At 45.2% G+C, this 21,509-nt stretch overlaps 1 protein-coding gene across 1 annotated transcript; it reads right to left on the reverse strand.

Annotated features, from left to right (window-relative positions):
- Window positions 1–1,135: 1,135 nt before the first annotated feature.
- Window positions 1,136–2,401, reverse strand: LOC135395535 (uncharacterized). The gene has a single exon (XM_064626688.1). It carries the CDS (start codon window positions 2,391–2,393, stop codon window positions 1,488–1,490), a length of 906 nt encoding a protein of 301 aa, XP_064482758.1. The 5' UTR covers window positions 2,394–2,401; the 3' UTR covers window positions 1,136–1,487.
- Between the last annotated feature and the right edge of the window lie 19,108 nt (window positions 2,402–21,509).

Raw genomic sequence — 21,509 nt, forward strand, 5'->3', positions numbered from 1 at the left:
CACACACACCGCCGACATACATCTTGCAGCACTTCCCTGGAATAGAGAGCCCCTGGGTGGACGTGATAAGAAAAGAAAGTGTGACAGCTGTAGAAAAAGACTGTAGAGCAGTCCTAATGAGCACAGTGGACAGGGCTGTGCATAACGCAGAGCAGAGCATTTTGGTGGACATCCTTACAGCTGCGAATAGTAACAGAACAAATCATTACACAAACACGGAAGCTCAAAACAAGCTCAGTGACCCACAGCGGTCTTTCTATGTGTCTCATGTGACGCTTACTGAAACAGATATACTTGAATTGGCATTTGAGACAAGAGATCAGTCAATGAATCCAAGGTGTGTTCCACAAGGTTTTCCTGCATAGGTTTATTATACTTCTCTATTTTGAAATATACCTTAGATGTTATTAATACTCTAGACCCCATTATTAGGTGCTGTGCTATCTTGCTAAGAAATGTCTTAATTTTTTTACAGGTGGTACACAGCAAGGAAACTGAGAATCTCAAGTTCAACAGCGCACAGAGTTTGGACAAGGCGCTCCAATCATGACTCACTGGCAGTCTCTCTACTGGCATCAAAAAACTTAAGGACAGCTGCCATCACATACGGTTGGTTCATACTGGATGGCTACCAATATATATTTGCTAATTGCTATTGTTGTCCCATTCAGGCATTAGAACTGAACGTGAGGCTCGTGAGGCGTTCTGTATAAAACACCGCGTCCATGTTGTACAGGTATAGCACTTTTACAGTAGAATGCATTAGAACAATATCATCATACTTCCACCATTTCAGATTGGAACGGTTGTGCATCCAGCAGAAAACTGGCTCTCCTGTAGTCCCGACGGCATCCTTAAGATCGGAACAGCTCTTCACCTTCTGGAGATAAAGTGCCCCTTTTCTCGGAGAAATGACCAGATAGTTGATTACGAAAAAGAAATTTCATTTGTTAATTTTTTGGCATTCACACAAGATGGAGTACTATCTCTGAAAAAGTCACATGCGTACTACACACAGGTGCAGGTACAGATGTATGTACTAAACTGTAGAACCTGTTTCTTTTTTGTTTATTCAAAGCATCAGAATGTGACAGTGCTGTTAAACCGTGATGAAAGTATGCTGTCAATGCTCATTCCTAAGTTGGGGGACTTCTACTTTACTACTTATCTCCCTGCCCTATGTGAAAGCAATGTTTGACCACGGTAATCTTTGTGTTGCCTTTGTCAGGCACTATTTATGTGAAATAAATATGCCAAAAGCCATGCAAATGTGTACTCAATTATACTTGTAGTTTTACTGGACTTGACATACAAACACTGACAAAACATTTTTATGACAAACTGCGTAATAAAGACAGTGTGATAAAGACAGCAATGCAAGTTGGGATTGTTTCACAGAATGTACTTCGCTGTATCTAACATATACAGATTGCTGACCACCAGCTGGCTCTTAATATGTGCAGCATTGTTTTACGGTTCACAGCTAGTTATTGTGTGGAAATATCGGTCTTTTGCTCGCTGCCAGAAGCACGGATTATTGAAGGCTGTAAATTGGCCAGGACACAGCACATCCTGAATACTGCAGACAGCTTTGGCACAAGTGATACTGGTACACGATGGTTAAGAATATTATAAATTTTGATACGTTGGATCATTCTCTCCACGTGAATTCGAACCTGTGCAATGTTGTAACAGTCTGTCATCTCAGCTTCTGTGAACTGCTTACCAGAGTAAAATGGAGGCATAATTAACAATGCATTTTTCTCACCCACAACCGTCCTTATTGATGGAAAACCTTTGTCAGCCAGGATTTGATCACCTGGACTAATGTGTTCTAAAAATCCAGAGTCGACAGTTACAGAGGAATCAGTTGTGCGCCCTCCATAACCTTCAGAAACAAAACAAATAGCTCCGTTTGGTGCAATTGCCACAAGAAACTTCACTGTATGACAGCCCTTGTAGTTCGAAAAAAATGCACGCTGTCTCTCTGGGGTATCTGGGGTTTCCATTCGGATTTCTGTGCAATCTATGATGAACTTGCACTTAGGATAGTGCTCAGAAAAACATTTTGGCATAGAGAGTCTTATGGCCTCCACTGACGGGACAAATATCCAATCTGCTGTAGCATTTGAAAGTACATCCAAAATCGAGTGGAAGATACGGGATGCTGTTGTCCTGTGAACACCAAAAAGGCTGCCTATTGATGAAAACGATATACCTAGCTTGAGCTTCATCAAGAAAATTAAGAGTTTGTTAGGCAGTGTAACATCCACTTCACGAACTCTCAGGTGTGTTATGAGACTCAACAGTAGTGCAAAGACGTTGATGGTAACACCGCAGAGGTCTGTTACAATTTCTGGAGTCCCACAAATGCTGTCGTAGCCCTGAAACATAGAGCACCTCTCACTACTGCCAGTACCAATGGACCTCGTAGTTGGAGCTTGGGGCAGGTCTCCTGAATTCTCTGTCACTGACGTGTTTGTGCCAACAGATGTCAAACAAGCATGAGTCACTTGAGCACTTGCGCCTTCTCTGGTCACGCTTGAAAGTAACACCAGAAGGCCCCCTGTTAGCTCGAGCTCTGAGTCCTCCGTTTGTGTCCCCTGGAAAATGCATCACAAGAATAGTCGCTAAAGTTGTAGGCTTTGCCAGACATGCTTTATCATTGGAAAAAGGACATACAGAGCTAATTGTAATCTCGATAGCTTTCTGAGTGTCAATAAATACTATTGTACTCTTCTGTACTGTTGTACTGCGTAATAATAAGTGGATACCATTGTTTTTGATGTGCTGGCATCTGCTGTGGTACTGTCGTCTTCATGTAGTTCAGACGTATCCTCAGTTTCTTCATTATGGACTGATGGCACTGTATCCTCCAACGTATGAACACGCTGCCTTTTTGTTAGCCTGGGACAAAATACGAAAGTTGAACACTTTTACTCATGCCTTTAAAGGATTGTGGGGTGAATGAAACATTTCAAAATACCTTTCATAACGATGCAGATTTTGTGTGGGAGTTTCCCGTTTCCTGTAAGCCTGCGGAAACAGCGTAGGCACGTACGCAGGGTGATTTTGCACGTCGCTCCTCTCCCCACCGACGAAGTGGTCGCTGCACACACGGGCGTCTTTTGGAGGTACCCAAGGGCTCCCATCTTCGCTATAAAGCCGAAACCGCGTTCAATTGTAAAGCAGCAATGAAAAGTAGCTACGAAACTATATAAACCATATATGGAACTTACTTCTGACGCCGAATAGCCTGAATCCATCGGAGCTTCCTTTCTTTCTCGTACGGACGTGAAGGCAGCCGATAAAAATGGAGGTCTGGACGCGTCCCCTTATTATTTGAGCAACCAACAATGCAGCAGTAAACACCGCGAGGCGTTCGTGAACTGCTACGTCCAGCCATCCAAAATCGCGACGATAGAAGACCTCTACGTAGAAAACTACTTAGCTCCGTCTCTATCGTGCTATCGGCCGACCCGCTCAACCTTACTCCAGAGACGCCGCTTTTTACCGCATGGGGCGCTGTCGTCTGTTCGCAAGCTTTAGCGCACGGAGCCTATAACATAACGGCAATGCCCCAGTACAAAACTACCCAGGAACAATCTTTAAAGGGACTATGAAATTTCCCGAACCCCCACATTTTTTATTTTTTTTATGTTGCTGGAAACTGTTCTTCCCGCCGAGAAACTAATATGCCAGAAATTTTTCCGGGCGAAATCGCTCCACTCTGTGAAAAGCGCGCGCATGAAGTGTCTCTTCCGCATTCCTCCTCTCCCGCGCGGATTCTCCTGTATATTGAGCAACTGTACGGACTGTTTTCCGACCCGCGTTACGTCACCGGTGTTGCGCAATGGCAAGTAATGCTCGCCATATACCAGATTTTTTAGCCTCGGAAGCAGGGCGCGCGCGCACTGTACTCTCGACGCCAGACGGCGTCGAGAGTACAGTCGGCGTACAGTCGGCGTCGGCGCCTGTACTGCGGGTTGAGCCATTTTGGTTGAGCAGCTGATAGCTGGTGGCAGGCGTCCATGTGCTTGCTGTGATGTATAAACATTATTCGTCTGGATGCCACTGCTCCGTTGTCGGTTGCACAAATAACCAACGAAAGCGAAAGGTTCTTCTGGAAGAAGTTTGCGACGTGCACAACGGGAAAATGAGTTCTTGCATGTGTGGTATTTAATCGCTGCGTCGATTTCCCGCAGCGCCGGAAAGACGTCGGAAATGGTTAGTAGCTGTCAATAGGAAAGACTTTGCACCCAGCAAGTCCGCACGGGTAGGTATTGTGCGCATAGGTTTCATCTGTGCCGCTATAATGTTCGTCGTTTCGCCCAGGTATGTTCCGTTCACTTCGTAGACGGAAAGCCAACCGAGCTCAATCTGTGCCTGTGCTGCACCTCGGCTACCCAAAGAAGGTAAGCGTGAACTACCAGAATGTGTGACAGGTCCTCAAGAGCAGCATTCAGGGACAACCCCTCTGAAACACGGCTTGACCTGACAGCAGAGGACTACGCAAGGAAGCTAAGTTTACAGGGTGGTGGGTGAGTACGTGAGGAGGAACAGATTTCGGCAGGGAGAGGAGGACATATGTGAGGGCGAACAATTCCCTCCCTTCCTTGAGCAAGGCGACAAAAGAAAGAGACACAGACAACGACGACGCAACCGGCCGCATACACTCTGTGTGTGTGTGTGTGTGTGAACAATTCCCTTTTCGCGCCCCGACCTGATAACAACACCGATAACACGCCCGGGAGCTTTCGCGTAAGATAAAGAATAAGACGTGATGTATAACTGTGGGAACGAACATGAAACTTTCCACATATTGGGGGATAGCCGGATGAAATTGGCAGGTTGGCACCTGTGATAGCCTTCTGGACGACAAATTGACTAAATGCGAGTTCTAAGGGTGCAGCAAGGACAACAGCTACGGTCCGCAGACGATACACTGACTACGTAATTTTATGATGATACCGTCAGTATCAAGTTGGTATCAAGAGTTATTACGAGCTAAAATAGAGGAAACTGACAATTTGGCGCCAGTGAGTGCCACTTGGGCGACGATTTGGCAAAATGTCTGAAGTATATAGATCGGGCTGGTTGGTGTAAATCCACAAGCGACCAAAGAACAAACACGAAACAACAACAGAGCGGCTTGTGTGTGATCTTGTCTCCTGTTGGTTCTTTGGTCGCTTGAAAATGAACGATTTGACCAAACGCCACTTCGCAGGCTGTAGCAAGGGAAACAGGTATGGGCCGCGGACTCATAGCTACTAAGCATGCATATACAGACTACGTAATTAAATGATGACATCTTCGATATCACGTTTATATCCAGAGTTATTACTAAATGAAATGGAAGATATGGACAATTTGGCGTCTGCGAGTGCTGTGGCGATGCGGGTGGCAATGATTTGATCAAACGCGACTTCGTTGGACCAGAGATTTTGGTGCAGAACTAAACACATTCAGAATCGAAGGCGTGTATATTCCAAAATCCCAGCAGTGGGTAGGAATACAGGTCACCGACACACGAGGCGGTGAAGAAGTAGAAAACACGTGGAGTGAATTTTATTTTAGTGTATTTACAATACTGTTTACCCATACTTGGCGGTATAGTCGCAGGTGGATAGGCCACACGGCAATTTACAACAACACAAGAACAGACAATTACAACAGATGTTGCAGTTTCTAACTTGAAGTCCCATGCCAGATATTGCCTTCCGCTTGTAGGAAAATTTGATTGTCTGAAGTGTGGGAAAGGAAAATCAGTGAACGAAACCAAAATAACATGAAAATGAGCTCTTTTCTGGGGGTTCATTTTGAAACGCGTTCGGCGGTGTGTTATCGCATCTCTGAATGACAATGCACGTCTGCCGCCCACCTGCCTGGAAGGAAACATTTCCGTGACGTGATCCAGCGGATGAAAGTATTTCTACCGAGGCGACATTCGTCCCTTACAACTACAAATGTAGGGTGCATCGGACGCAGCGTACGGATCTTGTTGTATTCAGTTTTTTTTTTTTTTTTTATTGCGTGTTAGCGCCGCGAAGTAACTGCGGCTATGAGCGGCGTACAGACATCGACAGATGTCTGTTGTATTCAGTAGTATAGTTATGCGTGGAAAATGTAAGGTGCTCCAAAAATAAATTGCATAGCAATCAGCGAGTTTAGATCAGCTTGAAACGAAACAGCAATAACGCGGTTTGATGGTGCGACCCGTTCCTTCAATCCCAGCCTATACTTTTCAACTTGATCTCCAATGGTTATTGTAGATTTCCAATAACCAGTTGTATATATGGATCTACGGTATGAAGACTGGCATGGGATTGAGTATAGCCTGTATAGGGGAGTAGAAACTGGAACAGGGTAGAATATCGCCGGTGGCGATTAGACACCCCAACGTCGAAAATAAAGTTGTTCATTAGCAGATTTGGAGATAACGCTAAGCAAGTGCTACGCGCCCACGAGTACATTATTTATTTCTCGCTTAAGATGAAGCAATGCTTCGATCAGGGTAATCAGGGCTCTCACACACGCGTGCCGCATGTGCATGGCTTGCAGTCAGCTATTCTGTGCCCCCAGGGCTCTTGATCACTAAATAGAATAAAGCTGCCCCCCAATAATGAAGAATTCGGAATGAAACCAGGTCTTCAGGCACTGTTTTTACCCTTGATCGATGTAGTGCTGCTCCTGTCGACGTTAGGAAGTACATTCACATTCGAGCAGTTCTTGTGACTCATGAACCTCAACAAGTAGTTATAGCGATCTGGTCTGAACGTGCATTTTGATAAACTACACTGTAAGCAATATGATACTTGAAAAGTAATAGTGGAGACAAGTGCAGAGAATGGCATCATCTTAAAGGTCAGCTACGCCGATTTCCCGATGTGTTGAAACGGTTGTGATATTCAGAACGAGCACATCCAACTGCCCCCGAAACGCACCTTCGTTTCTCAATTTTGTCTTCCTATTACGAAAATTAATTCATCAAAGAAACCAAAACAAGCCATGGGCGCAGCCATTTTTGTGACGTAAATGGGATAAATCTGCTCCATCTACGTAGATAGAGAATCGTGCGTTTGATTGGATGAAAGCTGAGGCTTTCTCTGACTTCCCTGCCGTCTTCTCCCGTTTGCGAGGAAATCCAGTTATGGCCGCCGGCTACGATGAGCGTTTCGTCCGACGTAACCGGGAACTATTGAACGATGGAAACAACAACCGCGAACTAACCTCAACATCATTTTCCGCGTGAAATTGTGATTATGTGCTCGAGAACTTCGCAGTTCAACCGTTCGGCTGCCATTCACGTCAACCCGTTTGCTGCTTTTACTACAAGTACAGGAATGGGAGCGACTGAGCAACAACGTGAGACTTGGTGATCGTTTGAGCATATACCTGCAGAGGACTGGTCTTCAAATAAAAAAGGCCGTATTTCTGCCCATGCACATCGTGCGATTGCCAGGCTTGTTACACGAGATACATATATTGTGCAGCATCATAGCGCGACTGCAATGAACGACGTAGGAATGTATCGTGACCACTCGAACTGCATTCGTTGAACCATTCGTCGGTTATATGAAAGTGTCCATTAGAGTTGCCCCGCACAAAAAGTGTTAAATGTAGTTTTGTAGTGTGTTGTTTATTTCGTAGAGCGCATCGCGGCATGTAGGTCGAGAGCCCTTATACGTATATTTGCATGTTTACTTGAGTGTGCGCATTGTTCTATACCACACAGGCCATATTTCATTCATAATAGTTTTGCAAATAAACACGTACGGGTAGATCTCATATTGCTTTTGAGTTAGGCATAGTGTCTTCAGATCAGGGTATGTGTACCCTGTTTGCTGGGCCCAACAGATGTTATTAAGGGTAGTGCAACATTTCCCACTTCTTGAACCATGCTAACATTGCCAGAATAAGGAACATTACACTGTGCTGTGTATTCCACACTCAGTTGTGTCGCGACGTAAACCCCCAATTATTATATTGGGTACTCCACATGTTCAACCAGTCAGCACTTCCCATATCCTATTTTTTTTAAACATGTTCTTAAAATTGCACAACTGCCACTCAACTAACTTTGCCACCAAATTAGTCAGTGACAAAAGGTATATGTATTTTATCACAAATTTAATAACCTTAGTGGAAATGGTTGATGTTGTCCTCTGCCTTGTACAGTGCACTTATAGCAAAATACACAATAGTCCAAATGTTTTCCTTGTCCCCAAATGCCCTGTCAAAGCTGAAAGACTCTTATCAAAATGGGGAAGCGGGCTTGCTTGTCCAGAGAAACAAATATGAAACTGCAGTGCTCAACGTAAATAACTGCATGCTCAGCAACTAAGGCTGGTGATGCCGAAGACCTAATATTTCTATGTTAAAAGGTGAAAAGACCACTGCAGCGTATTAATGTTGTTTCAGAAGTATAACACCACAAAATTTGTGAGAGTCAGTTGGTGTATTTAGTTATGTTGGTCACCTCCTGCACCAATTTTTAATAAAATTCAAATGCGTTGCTACCAACCAGGACCTAAGCCTGACCTATGATCTAATAATAATAATAGTATCCATCTATGACCTATATGGACCTTCACCACTAGTTTGGTCTAGGTTTCACACGTGGCTTCTAGTGAAATTTGAAGCTGCTCTGTAGAGCTGACAGGAGACTTGCAGAGTAGAGAAGTTTTTTATATTTTCCAAAGAACATGTAAAAAACAATGTGCTGTACCAACTGTATTCAAAGAAATACAAATATACTTTGTTTTAGCTATGTGCATATTAGCAGATTATAGGTGACCGATGACACACAATGGGCGTCAAGGGTGAGAACACAAGAATACTACCACTGCAGGCACTGTCCTGAAATTCTAAGTCACCATTTGTCAGAAAGCAATGACCACGCACAGCCTAATGATCATATTGAGCTCCTTCCATTATTCTTTTTATTGACAGCATGTTGGCTGCCATCCAGTCCATGAAAGTGACCCTTATCGTTTAAAGAACGGTTCAACAGCAAGCTAGCTGGTGATAGTGTCCATGATGGCGAGACCTGAAGAGGAGATACAAGAAGGGACATAAACAAGCTATGTTAAGACATTGTGTATGTCCCTTCCTATCCCTCGTCTCAGGGTTTTTCGCTATGGACCTTCATGATATTTCCTTCGGCAAACTTTACATATTTTTATGTAGAATTGTGAAGGTACAGCCAGGTGCTGTTAGCAAATCACACAGTACTTTTCTTGAATCAAGAATCCATAGAAGGTACACAGTCATCTTCAGCATTGCACACATCTATTGGACATGTTAATCACTTTGGAATGTCACAGACATGTCATGGAGGCCGGCACATGATTAGTGGTGCTGAACAGACAACTATGTATTTGTCATAGTTTATGCATAAAAAGCAGTTTTGTCACCTGCATGTTGAGACAGATGTATCTCTACATACTTTGCCATGACACAAATATATGAAGCAACAAATGTACCCTCTACTGTATTATGGTTATTAGTCAACACTGCCAAGAACGTGGGAACACAGTCTTGTACCACCTATACTCTTCAAAATGACCTTCACACACGACACATTGTAGGTCAACGAGACTCCAGAATGATGTCCTCTCCCTTCCCATTGGCTGAAAACATTTTTCTACTACTTTGCATAAGGGGAAGTTAGTACAAGAAACGCACAGATTCCTTTTTTGAGCAAATCAGTATTCAGAGCGTTACCATACTGTGGTAGGCCTGCAGTGCATTACGTGGTGCAGCACACACTGTAAAAAATTTCACCGTAGAACATGTCCCCCGTTCTAATGACAGTCTTCTCCAGTTTTTCAAACTGCCATTACCCATAGTGCTCTATGGTATGACACAGTATTTCTAAAACTTTACTGTAGTTTACTGGTTGTAGCAGAAAAAAGACACCACTGTTTCCGATCACAGGACGCAAGCCATAAGTGCTATACGGAAACAGTACATGCTGCTCTCTAGCAGTCGTTAGTGTTTGGACATGGTATGGTGCATGCAGGGTGAATTCCATGGTTAAAATATCCAAACGTGAACAACTGTTAGATTACATGATGTAGAATGCTCTATACTACAGTAAAACCTTCAAAGTCGGACACCTCCCAACCTCGGACAACTCCCATGATTTCATTGCACGGGCAGGCTCCCATTGAAACTACATGGGGACGAAATTCTCTATGTCGGACACCTCCCTATCTTGGAAGTAAGATAGGGTTTTCCCTACAAAGTCGGACCAAAACCCTGGCCAAAATATCTCAATATCGGCCCATCTTTGCACCAAAAAGACCCAGAATGAGCCAGTGGCCTTGACTTTTGCCCCTTTTTTCCCTTATACTGGTCTCAGCATTTTGTTGCTTTAGTTTTTAGAGTCCAAAAACAAGTGCCGTCAGTCTACATTGTAATTCTTTATGTGAGCACTTGTCTTCAGTTTGTCTAGAGCCTTTGAACGAGCACTGCCACCAAAGCTATGAGAAGTAGGCTGACGCTTCAGAGACAAGTCCTTGCTGCTCAAAAGGCTCCAGAGGTAATGCCATTGAGTAGAATCTGAACGGAATTGAATATACTAAAATCAGTAATAATTATCAGTGAGTGGGTAGAGGTACCACTACCAGGCACCACCACCAGGTACCACTAAGGACCTTAAATTGAAGAAGGGGGACATTTCTCACAGCTGTGATCTCTTCCGTTTTTGTTGCCGTCATATTCTGTAACTCGGAGACCTCTATAAGTAGGAGACGCTTCGGCTGCACCGCGGGTGTCCAACATAGGAAGGTTTCACTGTATTTACGTTCCGTGTCATGTCACCACAAACAATATATGCTTTTGCTCATGCTGCACAGCACAGGCGAATTGAGCTGCATGTGAGGATAATAACATGAAACCCGAGGCGCGGAGGAAAAGGCATGACTTTACGGTCCCTGTGTCAGTTGTTTCATGTTGTAATTTCGTACCAGCTGGCCTGTACTTGAGAAACAGGTTTGATGCATTGTACACGCAGCATAGACATGCAGTATGTGGTGTGTTGTAATGCTCCATGTGGATTGTTTCGGTACAATCTTGAACTATGCATACCAAGGGGTAGGGCATCTGTGACAGGCTTACCTGGAAGTAAGAATGTAAATGTTAGCTGAAGTCATTGAATAATTAACATTATCCATATACTGCTGCAGATCATACCAACAATAGCACACATGATGCTCCGATATGTTATGCAGGAATGTCTCTGGAAAGTTTTTGTATACATGATACCACTTGAATGCAACACAAGCTCCTGCTGCACTGCCAGAACACCACGGCGGACAGATTTACCTTACTTCACCTGAGAAAAAGTATGTACTGTTGCACATATGATGCTGTTTGAATGTCTCGAAAAACATAATTTATGACCGAAAGACATCAACTGGAAGATTTCGATTTACCTTAGTCAAAACTGAGAAAAAGTATGTGCTGTTGCACACATGAAACTGCTTGAACTGCCCTTGAGCGCTCTGGAAGAACACCTATTGGTGACCAAAATACAACAGCTGACCCAACATTGAATTTATACTTTACTCAAAAATACACAAGATGTGCTGCCGTGCATATGATACGATGATACTGCTTAAATGTACTCTGAAAGCACTGGCACCTCAGGCATGGTTTGCTCTAAGCTAGCGAGCAACAGCAAGGGTATACGAACACAAGAAGTTGAGCACAAGTGATGGAATGCACTTGATTAATCAGAAAATGAAATGTCGCAGTTCCAGGTGTCACTGTTCCGTCAACAAAAACATATGAACTTTCAAGGGGGCGTCTGGTTGGCACTGGTGAAAGCCTTCAGCTTGAAACCCAGACGGTGATAGCTGAGACGTGGAGTGCAAGCTTTTCGGTGGTGCCAGAATGGCTGCGAAATCATTTAACAAATAAGGCAATTCCAAATCTGTACTGAGAAATACACCCGCTGGGGCGTAATCTCTAAAGGATGAAGCAGTAACTGACAGATAGCGTATTTTTCTCTTCTTACGCGATGCAATTTACACCGCATGACTGACTTGTCTAACATTACTCGTCTTGCCTTTCTCTGCTGCCTAGTCTGCCCCTGCAATCTCCTGCTGCAGATAAGGGTTGGCACAGCATCCCGGACGAGACCTTCAGCTTCTTGTGAAACAAGTTGCGCATTGCTCCGTAACATTCGTATGAGCCAGATGAACAGATCAAATGACTGCTTTCGAAGGTGGCACCCAGTCGGAGTTGTAACCGATTGTTGCAGTCAATAGATTTCTCTTTCACCTTTCGGAAAATTGTGGTTTGAAACATTGGAACTGCATGCTGAAGTGTTCTTGCAGACGGGAGCAAAACGCTCACGCATTCTCGGCACGCAGCACAAAACACGAATGACACCAGGAGAGAACTGATGTTCTGAGGCTGGACTTCCACCTTATCGTTGACAACAGGAAGTCTGTACTGGGCCTAGCAAATGCTTTGCAGTCGAAGGAAGCAAAACTCACGTTCCTCGTGGGTTTAGTGAAGTCCAGAAATATATTGGCTCCCTAATAGCGAACTGTTTATCACTTCCCCAATGTGAATCTGCGCAGCATACGGTTCGGCAGGAGAAACTGGCCGGCTTGGCGGAAGAAACCAAGCCAAAAGTCATGCCAAGCCGGAGCGCGGGCAGACCACGATGTGTCGTCGACACAGGGTTTGCGGGCCACAAGACGGGATGTCAGTGAAACTAAAAATTCACTTTTTCGGAAAACCACGAGGAGTTTGGGATAACTATTTTGCATACATAATCACTGTTCCCTTATGAACACATCGTGTGAGTACCATTCCCATTCCGTAACACTCGAAAATCGGCGTAGCTGAGCTTTAACTATATTACGTTAGTTTTATCGGCTCGCAGCATAGCAGCAGCCTCCCCCGGATATCATGCGCGAAAAACTATACTGAACACAGAGAGGCGCAGAGGAAAAAAAAAGGAAAAAAAAAATAGAGATGGAGTAGTTATGTACGAGGGTCATTGTGTGAAGATTTTAAATTATTTCTCTTCTCCCTGATTTTTTTTTCTTTTTCACATTGAAAATGCAAGCAATAATCAACAATACAGTGTGTAAACCGACAATTTCAGTGCTCCTGAACGTTGGTATAATCGTCGTGTAAAAACTATGTACGAAGAACTTGAAACCGCCTTCCAATTTTCAGGGTCTCATTGGAAAACAAGCTCATTTATTTCTGTTGGTGTGCCAAGTGAAGTTTTTCATTGACGAATTGTATATGCGATTGGCCTAATAACTAATCCGCTCAGCTGTGTACGCTAAGGTAGTTTACTATAATTGCGGTCCATTCCAGGGGTTTCATTACCCCCACCCCCTGAATTTTTCCAACCACACCCCTGTAATTCATTAGACTTCCTGATACAGCTTGCCCACCAATGGCATATACCCATAGATATGTAGCCATAAAGATCTGCCCCCCTATGGTTCGCTCCACTCGAAATCACTCAGACATCTTAGCACGCCGGGTACCGCATCTTGGCTTTGCGCATTGATGATAGTGCCAGCCGCAACAACAAGTCACAAAGAAAGAAATTGTCGTTGCTCTTCTCCAAGCAGCACAATGTACTGAAAGTCTAGTGCAATAGGGGTGGACGGTATGTGTCTTATCAATGTTTACTTAGTTTCAAGAGTTGTGCAAGATCTTCCACCTACCCGTCCACGCCTATTGCACTCGACTTTCAGTACATTGTGCTGCTTGGGTCGGTGCTGATACGAGTTGCGCAACGGACTAAACGCTGATATCCTGCCGTTTGAATTCAGCATGAGAAAGCCGCGACGATATGGCAAGGAAATAAACTTGCCAAGATACGGGGGCACCAAAAGTGAACTTGCACGGCAAATCGCCGGCAGTCCGAAACATTTACACACGGCAGCAGACACCTACGAGCACTGGTGCTAAAAGTCTCAGGGAAAAGACATCATAGATGAAAATACATACCCGTTACGAAGCCGTTTGAATCTCACTGTTCATGGTAATCAACCAATTTTTATCGAAGTGGCAGCACGCATAGAGAAGTCCATGTTCGGCTTACACGTCTACCTGCAAAAAAATGACCTACAGTCTCCTTCTGAACATTGCATCACTTGCCAACTTATTTGAGAAAAGTAAAAAGTACTTTTCTGCAACCCCGATGAATGGCTGGGGCATCCATGGGAATACACCACAAAGGAGTCACTGGTGTATTCTGCATAGCGAAAGCCGTTATCAACGACTTATATGGTAAAGCCGGTAGGAGACGCCGCACACTTTGACATTTCGCCTTAGTAAAGCAACGCCGCATTGCAACACACGCAAAATGAACACATAGTCATAACCCAGGATCCCTCCGCTATAACGTGTGCCAAATATGAATCGGAAATTGTGGGATCAGAAACTGAACCAGATAAATTTTATAAAACGACCACCCGTGATGCGCCATCTCTACCGAGCTGGCAGGGGAGAGATGGCCGCGGTACAAAATACCTTCTTTTTCACTGCTTTTCCCGTCGTGCTTGCCTCCCACACTCATTGCATAGCTTCCCGTACAATGTACAGTCCTCGTCCCTGACACTAGGTGCACTTTATCCAGTCCGATTTTGATGTTGTAAGAAAGTAGTTCTCCCAGCACTCGAGGCTTTTATTGCTGTCGTCCGCCGAGGGATCCATCGTCGTCGACTTTACCTTTCTCGGTAATGTTTTCTGTCTTCGGGCTGGTCTTTCGTGTCTGTTTCGTGGGAAGCACCTTCTGACCTTCTGACATCGTTCCTTTCCCCTTCGGGGTGCTTTATTCATTTTTTTACGTCTCGCTTTCACGCGTCTCACCACGTACGCAGCTGCGCGGCCTGCTTCTTCCTTCGCGCCTGCCTGGCTACTAGTGATGGCACAGGAGATTGACTATGCAGATGCTTTGACGGTGAGTCCGGCAGCATCATTTCACGGGACCCCTGACGATGACTGTGGGAGACCGGTGCTAACCCTACTGCTTGGCTTGCCGGAGGTTTCTCGGCGATGGGTTCGTGACTATCACACTGCATGCTGTCAGCAACTTGAAAAAAAAGTAATCAGGAACTGCTTCAGTTTTTAAAACGAGGTATTCACGTACGCTCTGAAACATGACACGCCGATCGCTGGTGTGGCAGCGCGACCCCAGGCGTGTGACAAGAGCCTTGTGACAAGCCTTGTGACAAGCCGTGTGACAAGCCGTGTGACAAGAGCCCTTCTTCATGGACAAGAGCCTGCCGAAATGATCTCGGGTAATCTTTCTTGAAGGATTGCTGTGCATCCACGCATCGGCAACTGCTTGAAACGCCGTCTTCAGAGGTTTGAAGAAGCACCTATCAAGGGGCTGTAGTGCCTGGGTAGTGTGGCTGGGCAAGCACAAAAGAATTATATCATTGTTGTCCAGGAACTGGAGCATCTCCACGTCACTCATGTGGGATGAATGGCCGTCCAGTATCAGCAGCACCTTTCCTTGTGGCTTGCGCGGTAAGAATAGAGTTTTAACCCAGTCGTTGAAAATATCACTGGTAATGAACGACGACTTCCGGTTCAAGTACACCTTTGATCCAGGAGGCAAGTCTTCTTCCAAACGTGGTCTCCTATTGACTCCCTTCAGAACGCATGCCGGCGGCAGAAAATGTCCTTCCGCGTTGGCGCACGCTACCACAGTGATGTTCTTCCCTCTTTCGCAGGGCGTAACTGTGTGCACAACTTTCGAGCCTTTGGATGCTACAACCTTATTGGGCTTATTAATTAGCTGGATCCCAGACTCATCCATGTTCCATATGCGATCTGGGCAGCCATGGAGCTTGTTGTCATCCAGTACTCTCAACAAGAGGTCGAAGAAAGCCTTCACTTCAATTCTATTCATCCCTTCTGCACGCGCTAAAGATAGTCCTTCCGACTTCCGTATTGAAAGATCTGGATGCCTTCTCAAAAACGATTGGAACCAATCCTTCCCTGCTTCACGCTTGCTCTTGTTAAAGCTGTTCTTGATTCCCATCTTCTCGGCGAACCAGAATGCCTGCGAGCGCACGAGACGTGCACACGGAGGAAAGCCACCCGACTGTAAGCATCTTATGTGTGCCACCAGTCTCCCTTCATTTTCCTGCCCCAGAACCCCGTGAGGTCCTAGAGCTCCTTTCTTTAGGTTACCGCTCTTTATTCTTCGCCGTAGAGTCCTCTCCGGAATGCCGTAATTTGCAGCAGCTGCACGGATGGAGAGTTCCCGTTTTTAACGTCTTGTATGGCGTCTCTAAGAGACGCCTCGTCCCAGGTCCCCCGAAGTCGGCCTGAATCCTTCCTCTTGTACTTCGAACCCATTCCCTGTCACAGGAGAAGAAACAGCTACTCAACGGAACGTTTGTGGCTCTGTTAGCCCCATTTTAGGCGCAGGGCATCTCTCCCTCCAAAAAAAGGGGCCATCTCTCCCGTTTGCGCGGTAGAGATGCCGCATGCGTCCTCCCCTCTACAATTACTATTTTTCTTTCAAAGATCTATCGCTATTAATCTGTATCCTCAGTACCTCAGAGAACAAATTTCTATCAAAACAAGCATTGTTTAGTTGCACTAGGTCGACGAGAAGTCAGTACCTGAAAAAATATTGAGCGTCTTCGGGAAGATTCAGAAACTTTCCGACGCTCGTGCGTGCAGAAATCCAAGACTGGCACCAAACCTTTCACAACAAAATGTGGACGCACCAGCGAGGATCACTCTCCTGAGGTCGTAGCGCCATCTATGCAGAAGTTTTGAAATTAGAGGGAAAAGGGCGTCTCTACCCACGCGGCATCTCTACCCGCTTTACCCTACTAGGCCCTTGTACTGGGATTTTAACAGTGGTGACCGCAAAATTTGGAAAAGGCGGCGGCAGAGCCCTTTAAAATGGGCGAAACCGCCCCCGTATTCCCAACCAACCCTAAGGGCTCCCTATGTAACCTCTAGCCCTGAGGGAGACGAATTTTGTTTCCCAAAGCGCCCATATCTGCAAGGGGCGCCCCAAGGGCACGCGCCAGCCAAGTGAGCTCGCGAGCTCACTGTACGCTCCTGAGGGACGCTCGCCTCGAAACAAACATGGATGACATGTGCATTTGTGGATCGCGTCGTGCGATTCGAGCGTTATACCCTCACGGTGGTATTGCAGTAGTGACGGTTCGACGAATTCGTGACTGGGAAAACTACCTTGTGCGGTACGACGAATATGAATTGAAAGAAAGATAAGTTGCGTGTGCATGAACACAACACTACAGACTATACTGAACATCAGGAGGGGCACGGACAATCCTGGCTTCCCTTGTCCGGCCATTCAGTGATCGTTACAATCTGGCCGTTTAATACAACACACACACACACACACATAAGGAGACGATGGTGAGATGTGTACATATCATATCCGCAATATCCAACAGTTGTACAACATCTGAATACTGACACGAAGTAGCCCACCATACATGAAGTTTGCAAGTCGAACGCGAACAGAACAGGAGAGATACCAAAGTAGCAGACGACAGCCATCGGAAGCGGAAATGAAGCGCGGTCCTGCGCATGCGCTTCTGCTTCGTTCTACGAGGAATCGGGCCGAATCCCCTTCGAGCCTCCCGACGGCCAGCCCTTCGCTGAGGGCGTGCACGTTTACGTTTGAGAAACGCATGCTACCCTCAGGGGATGTTCGCCCTCAAGGGACCCTGGGCTAAGGGCGCCCTGAGGGCAAAGTTGCGGGTGGTTTGGGAATACGGCCCCCTTTGTATCATGGTGCCAGAGGCATATTCGAGACGGCTTATGCTATTGCCCTTCCCACTGGGATTGTAACGGAGGCGACCGCAAAATCCGTAAAAGACCGCAGCAGAGCCCTTTAGACGGCCGAAACCTCTTTAATCATGGTTCCAAACTGATATTATCAACGGCTTATGGTGCTCTTCTACTGGGATTGCAACAGAAGCGACAACAAAATTCGGAAAAGGCAGCCGCAGAGTCCTTTAAAACGTACTAAACCCCTTGCATCATGGTACCAAAAGCATATTCATGACGGCTTATGCTATGCCTTTCTACCGGGATTGCGCAAGATTTGGTATTTGATATAACAATAATAATAAAGATGCCCTAAGCTGATTTTGTAATATGTATATGTGAAAATAAGATCACGGGATTTGAACCCCGTACCTTGTTCCCCTGTTGCATCCTGAGAGGACGCGTTTGACAAAATCGCTTCCAAAACGGCACTCGAATTGGCCAAATGGCATTTCGTACAACAGCTGTTTCGTTGCAATCTTGTCGCTACGCGACGGACAAGCAGCCCTGCTGTCAAATGGCATATAGAACTGTATTCGTTATTATTATAATACTTATCACAATGAAACTGCAATTATCACAATAAGCTCTAATCATAACAATTGCGCCCTTCGCTGAGCATGACGAATCAACTTTGGTCTCCCAGTGCCACTGACAACTTCTATGACAGCGAAGCCTGTTAGGGGCGGAAAGCAGGCTGTTACAAAATAATTGTCAGTGCTAGGCGTGAACACTATTGCCCAGACAGAAAAGAATATAAGCCAATCCCCTTCCCCAGAGCACGCGCGTCTTTGTCTCGTTCCTGTTTCTTTCGAACTAGTTTCTTTGTTTTCTACATGTGGGGGAACTGAAGGAAGAACCGGAGCATGGAAGGAGAGGGCACCACGGTAAATGTTTATTATGTAGGCAAGGGGAAGGAGTGCTGTCGCATCCATTTTGCTACGAGGAATTTTTGTCGCACGATAACTATCTTGCAATGCAAATGCAATTTCTTGAATTGAACTCTGAAGTCTGTAGACGGATCCTCCGTTTACTCGCAAGTACAACGATCGCCTCACAACAAACTGTGGCAATCAGCGCCGCGTAATGCGATGGAGACGACTGAAATAAACTAGTGAAATTGACGACATTTCGTGGCGAAAGATCACACCTCTCGTCATCTCACAAAGCGATAACACGAATCGCAGCCAAATAGAAAAAAAAAAAAGTTATCTTCACCTTTGATGGCACTTTGTCACGACCGCTACTATGCGGAATACGGACAGGTTACATAACGTATAATCGCCTACTTCCCTATTTTACTTCGGTTATGCCATTCCTTTGATTCTTATCATTTTGTGTGCGCACTGTGAGTTGAACTTCTAGTTTCAACAGAAGTGGTAATTTCATAATTCATTTCAAGAAATTCTGTTTCTGTAAGCTGTATTAAGATAAAACTGCAACCGATCGGCACGTGGACAGACTCTTCACAGCTGACTGCAATTATTTAGTATTTGGGTCCATTTTTTATGACGGTTGTTTGACCATTTTGCATTTGAGATAATATTTTTATATATCTCAAATATATTATATTTTGCACAGTCTTCGTCACACGCTACGCGCGCGGCAGCTACCCCCGTGCTACTCAAAACACGAAAGCACGAAAATCAACTCGCCGTCTTGCACGACTTTTACGAGACAATCGTCCCTTCTACACATGCATAAACACCGGTAATCCAGAAGATGTGGGTTCGATCCCTACAGCTAGCTAACCTTTTCAGTGACTTTCATCTTTCATCGGGTACCATGGTATAGAGGAGAGACCCAAGGTCAAAGGGTCCAGTCGCCCACGCGTAACTGTTTCTCCCTAACGGGGTCATCCACGGAAACAGCGACGGTGGCGCCCCGCCGTAGGAAGCCCGTAAATAAATTCAAGATGGCTACCGTGAAACCATAGCCTTAATGCACGATGTGAGAGGTCGGAACTAAGATTTACACGGCGGATTGAGCCGTGTTGCCAAACAAATCCAAACAGAACAGAACTGAACTGAAACTGGACAAAACAAAACTGTGCGAGGTATTTGCTCCTCGCAGCTATTGCGTTCATTCAGTTTTTTTTTTTTTTTTTTTTTTTTTTTTTTTTTGGCAGTGATTGGGGACGAGCGCGAACGGCGGCGCCCCTCCAGCGGCGGCGGAGCGAACTGCGTAGTGTGGATGCAACGCTGTTCGCCAGCTTGCCAACGCACGTTTAGTTGAGTTTGATAATGGTGTTCAGCGGAGGGACAGCCCCATGAATGTTGCCTGTCCTGAAGCGTGGCTAGACAGAGTCAAATGAACATTAAATTCGTAATGAGTATGTTCCTGTTTAAATTTATGCGCGCTAGAAAGGTGCGCGTGTGATGAAGTGCTGTTACGGACGGACTTTGCTTTCCAGTTTCCCTATCGATGCCCACACCAGCTTACAGATGCGGATATTTTTGTGTGTAAAAACAGCCTTCTTATCGGCCTTGAGCGCCGTGTCACAATTATTTGTTTGTCGTGCTTGGTTACCGTCAGTGTATTATGTTTGATTACAATTATTTGGTGTAGTGCAGAATTACTCAGACCAATCCGGTTGCTCATGGGAACCGTAAAATTTGAACTGAATTGAAAAATAAAAAGCGGGGCGTCATAGAATGAGTGCAACGTGTACCAATACATTTGAGGATCGTGGACATTAGCAGCTAGTACAGAGTTATTCAATACAGATAAACTTTCAAATGGTAATAATAGGTGTTAAGAGTTTTCATCATTTTTCATTTAAACAAATAACGACAGGTCTGCAATCCGCTTCTCACTATTTAGTTCTGACTGCAACCGAGAGGGCGCGCGCAGGGATCCATGGGAGCTATGGGATTCTCCGGCCGACCGACCATTGTAGGTGTACGTGGCGGTAACTTTGACTTTTAGTTATTTGTGCCCGGAAACTGATACATGAGATGGGAGGGTACACTTGTTGTGTGCCAGGATGCTACAACAATACCACGAAGAATAAAGGCCTGAGCTTCCACAAGTTTCCGTTGAACAAGCGCCTGAGGAAGCTGTGGGTGGTGAAGATCAACAGGGCAGGGAAGCGAGGAAGGTAAGTGTCTTTGTGGTCCGTGCATAAGTTTAACTAACGAAAAGATCAGCATACCTGTTGATTTTACGTGCTGATGAGCGTCACTCGAGCGTCCATGATTAAGAACGGGCTGCTCGACTCCAGTTAAAGGGTTTAATCAAGTAAAGAGAACGGTTGAGAGCATTAAACAGTTTAATACGAAAAACAAGACTTTCGTATTAAACTGTTTAATGCTCTCAACCGTTTTCTCTTTACTTGTGAATCGTTATCGCCGGAAACTTGCACATCGTTTTTTCACGTTCTACGATGGGTTTAATCGAAGTACAGTAAAGCTTGGATTGGGCGAAAGTAAAGTTTGGATTGCTATGAGGCATCCTTGAGACTATGTGGTTCTATGTTTCTGACTCACCTGCTATACGGATTTAGTGGAAGGGTCCAGTTCGCAAACTTAAGCATTCAACACTGAAATTTCATTGTTTGAATGGACGTGTTTTTATACCAACAGGTTTTCGACATTTGAGCCCACAGAGCAACACCGAGTGTGCGGAAGGCACTTCAAAAATGGCACGAAGACATACATGGACAACGTTCAACAGTCTTCAACACCGGC

The sequence above is a fragment of the Ornithodoros turicata genome, chromosome 5, assembly GCF_037126465.1.
Source record: "Ornithodoros turicata isolate Travis chromosome 5, ASM3712646v1, whole genome shotgun sequence".
Classification (NCBI taxonomy): domain Eukaryota; kingdom Metazoa; phylum Arthropoda; class Arachnida; order Ixodida; family Argasidae; genus Ornithodoros; species Ornithodoros turicata.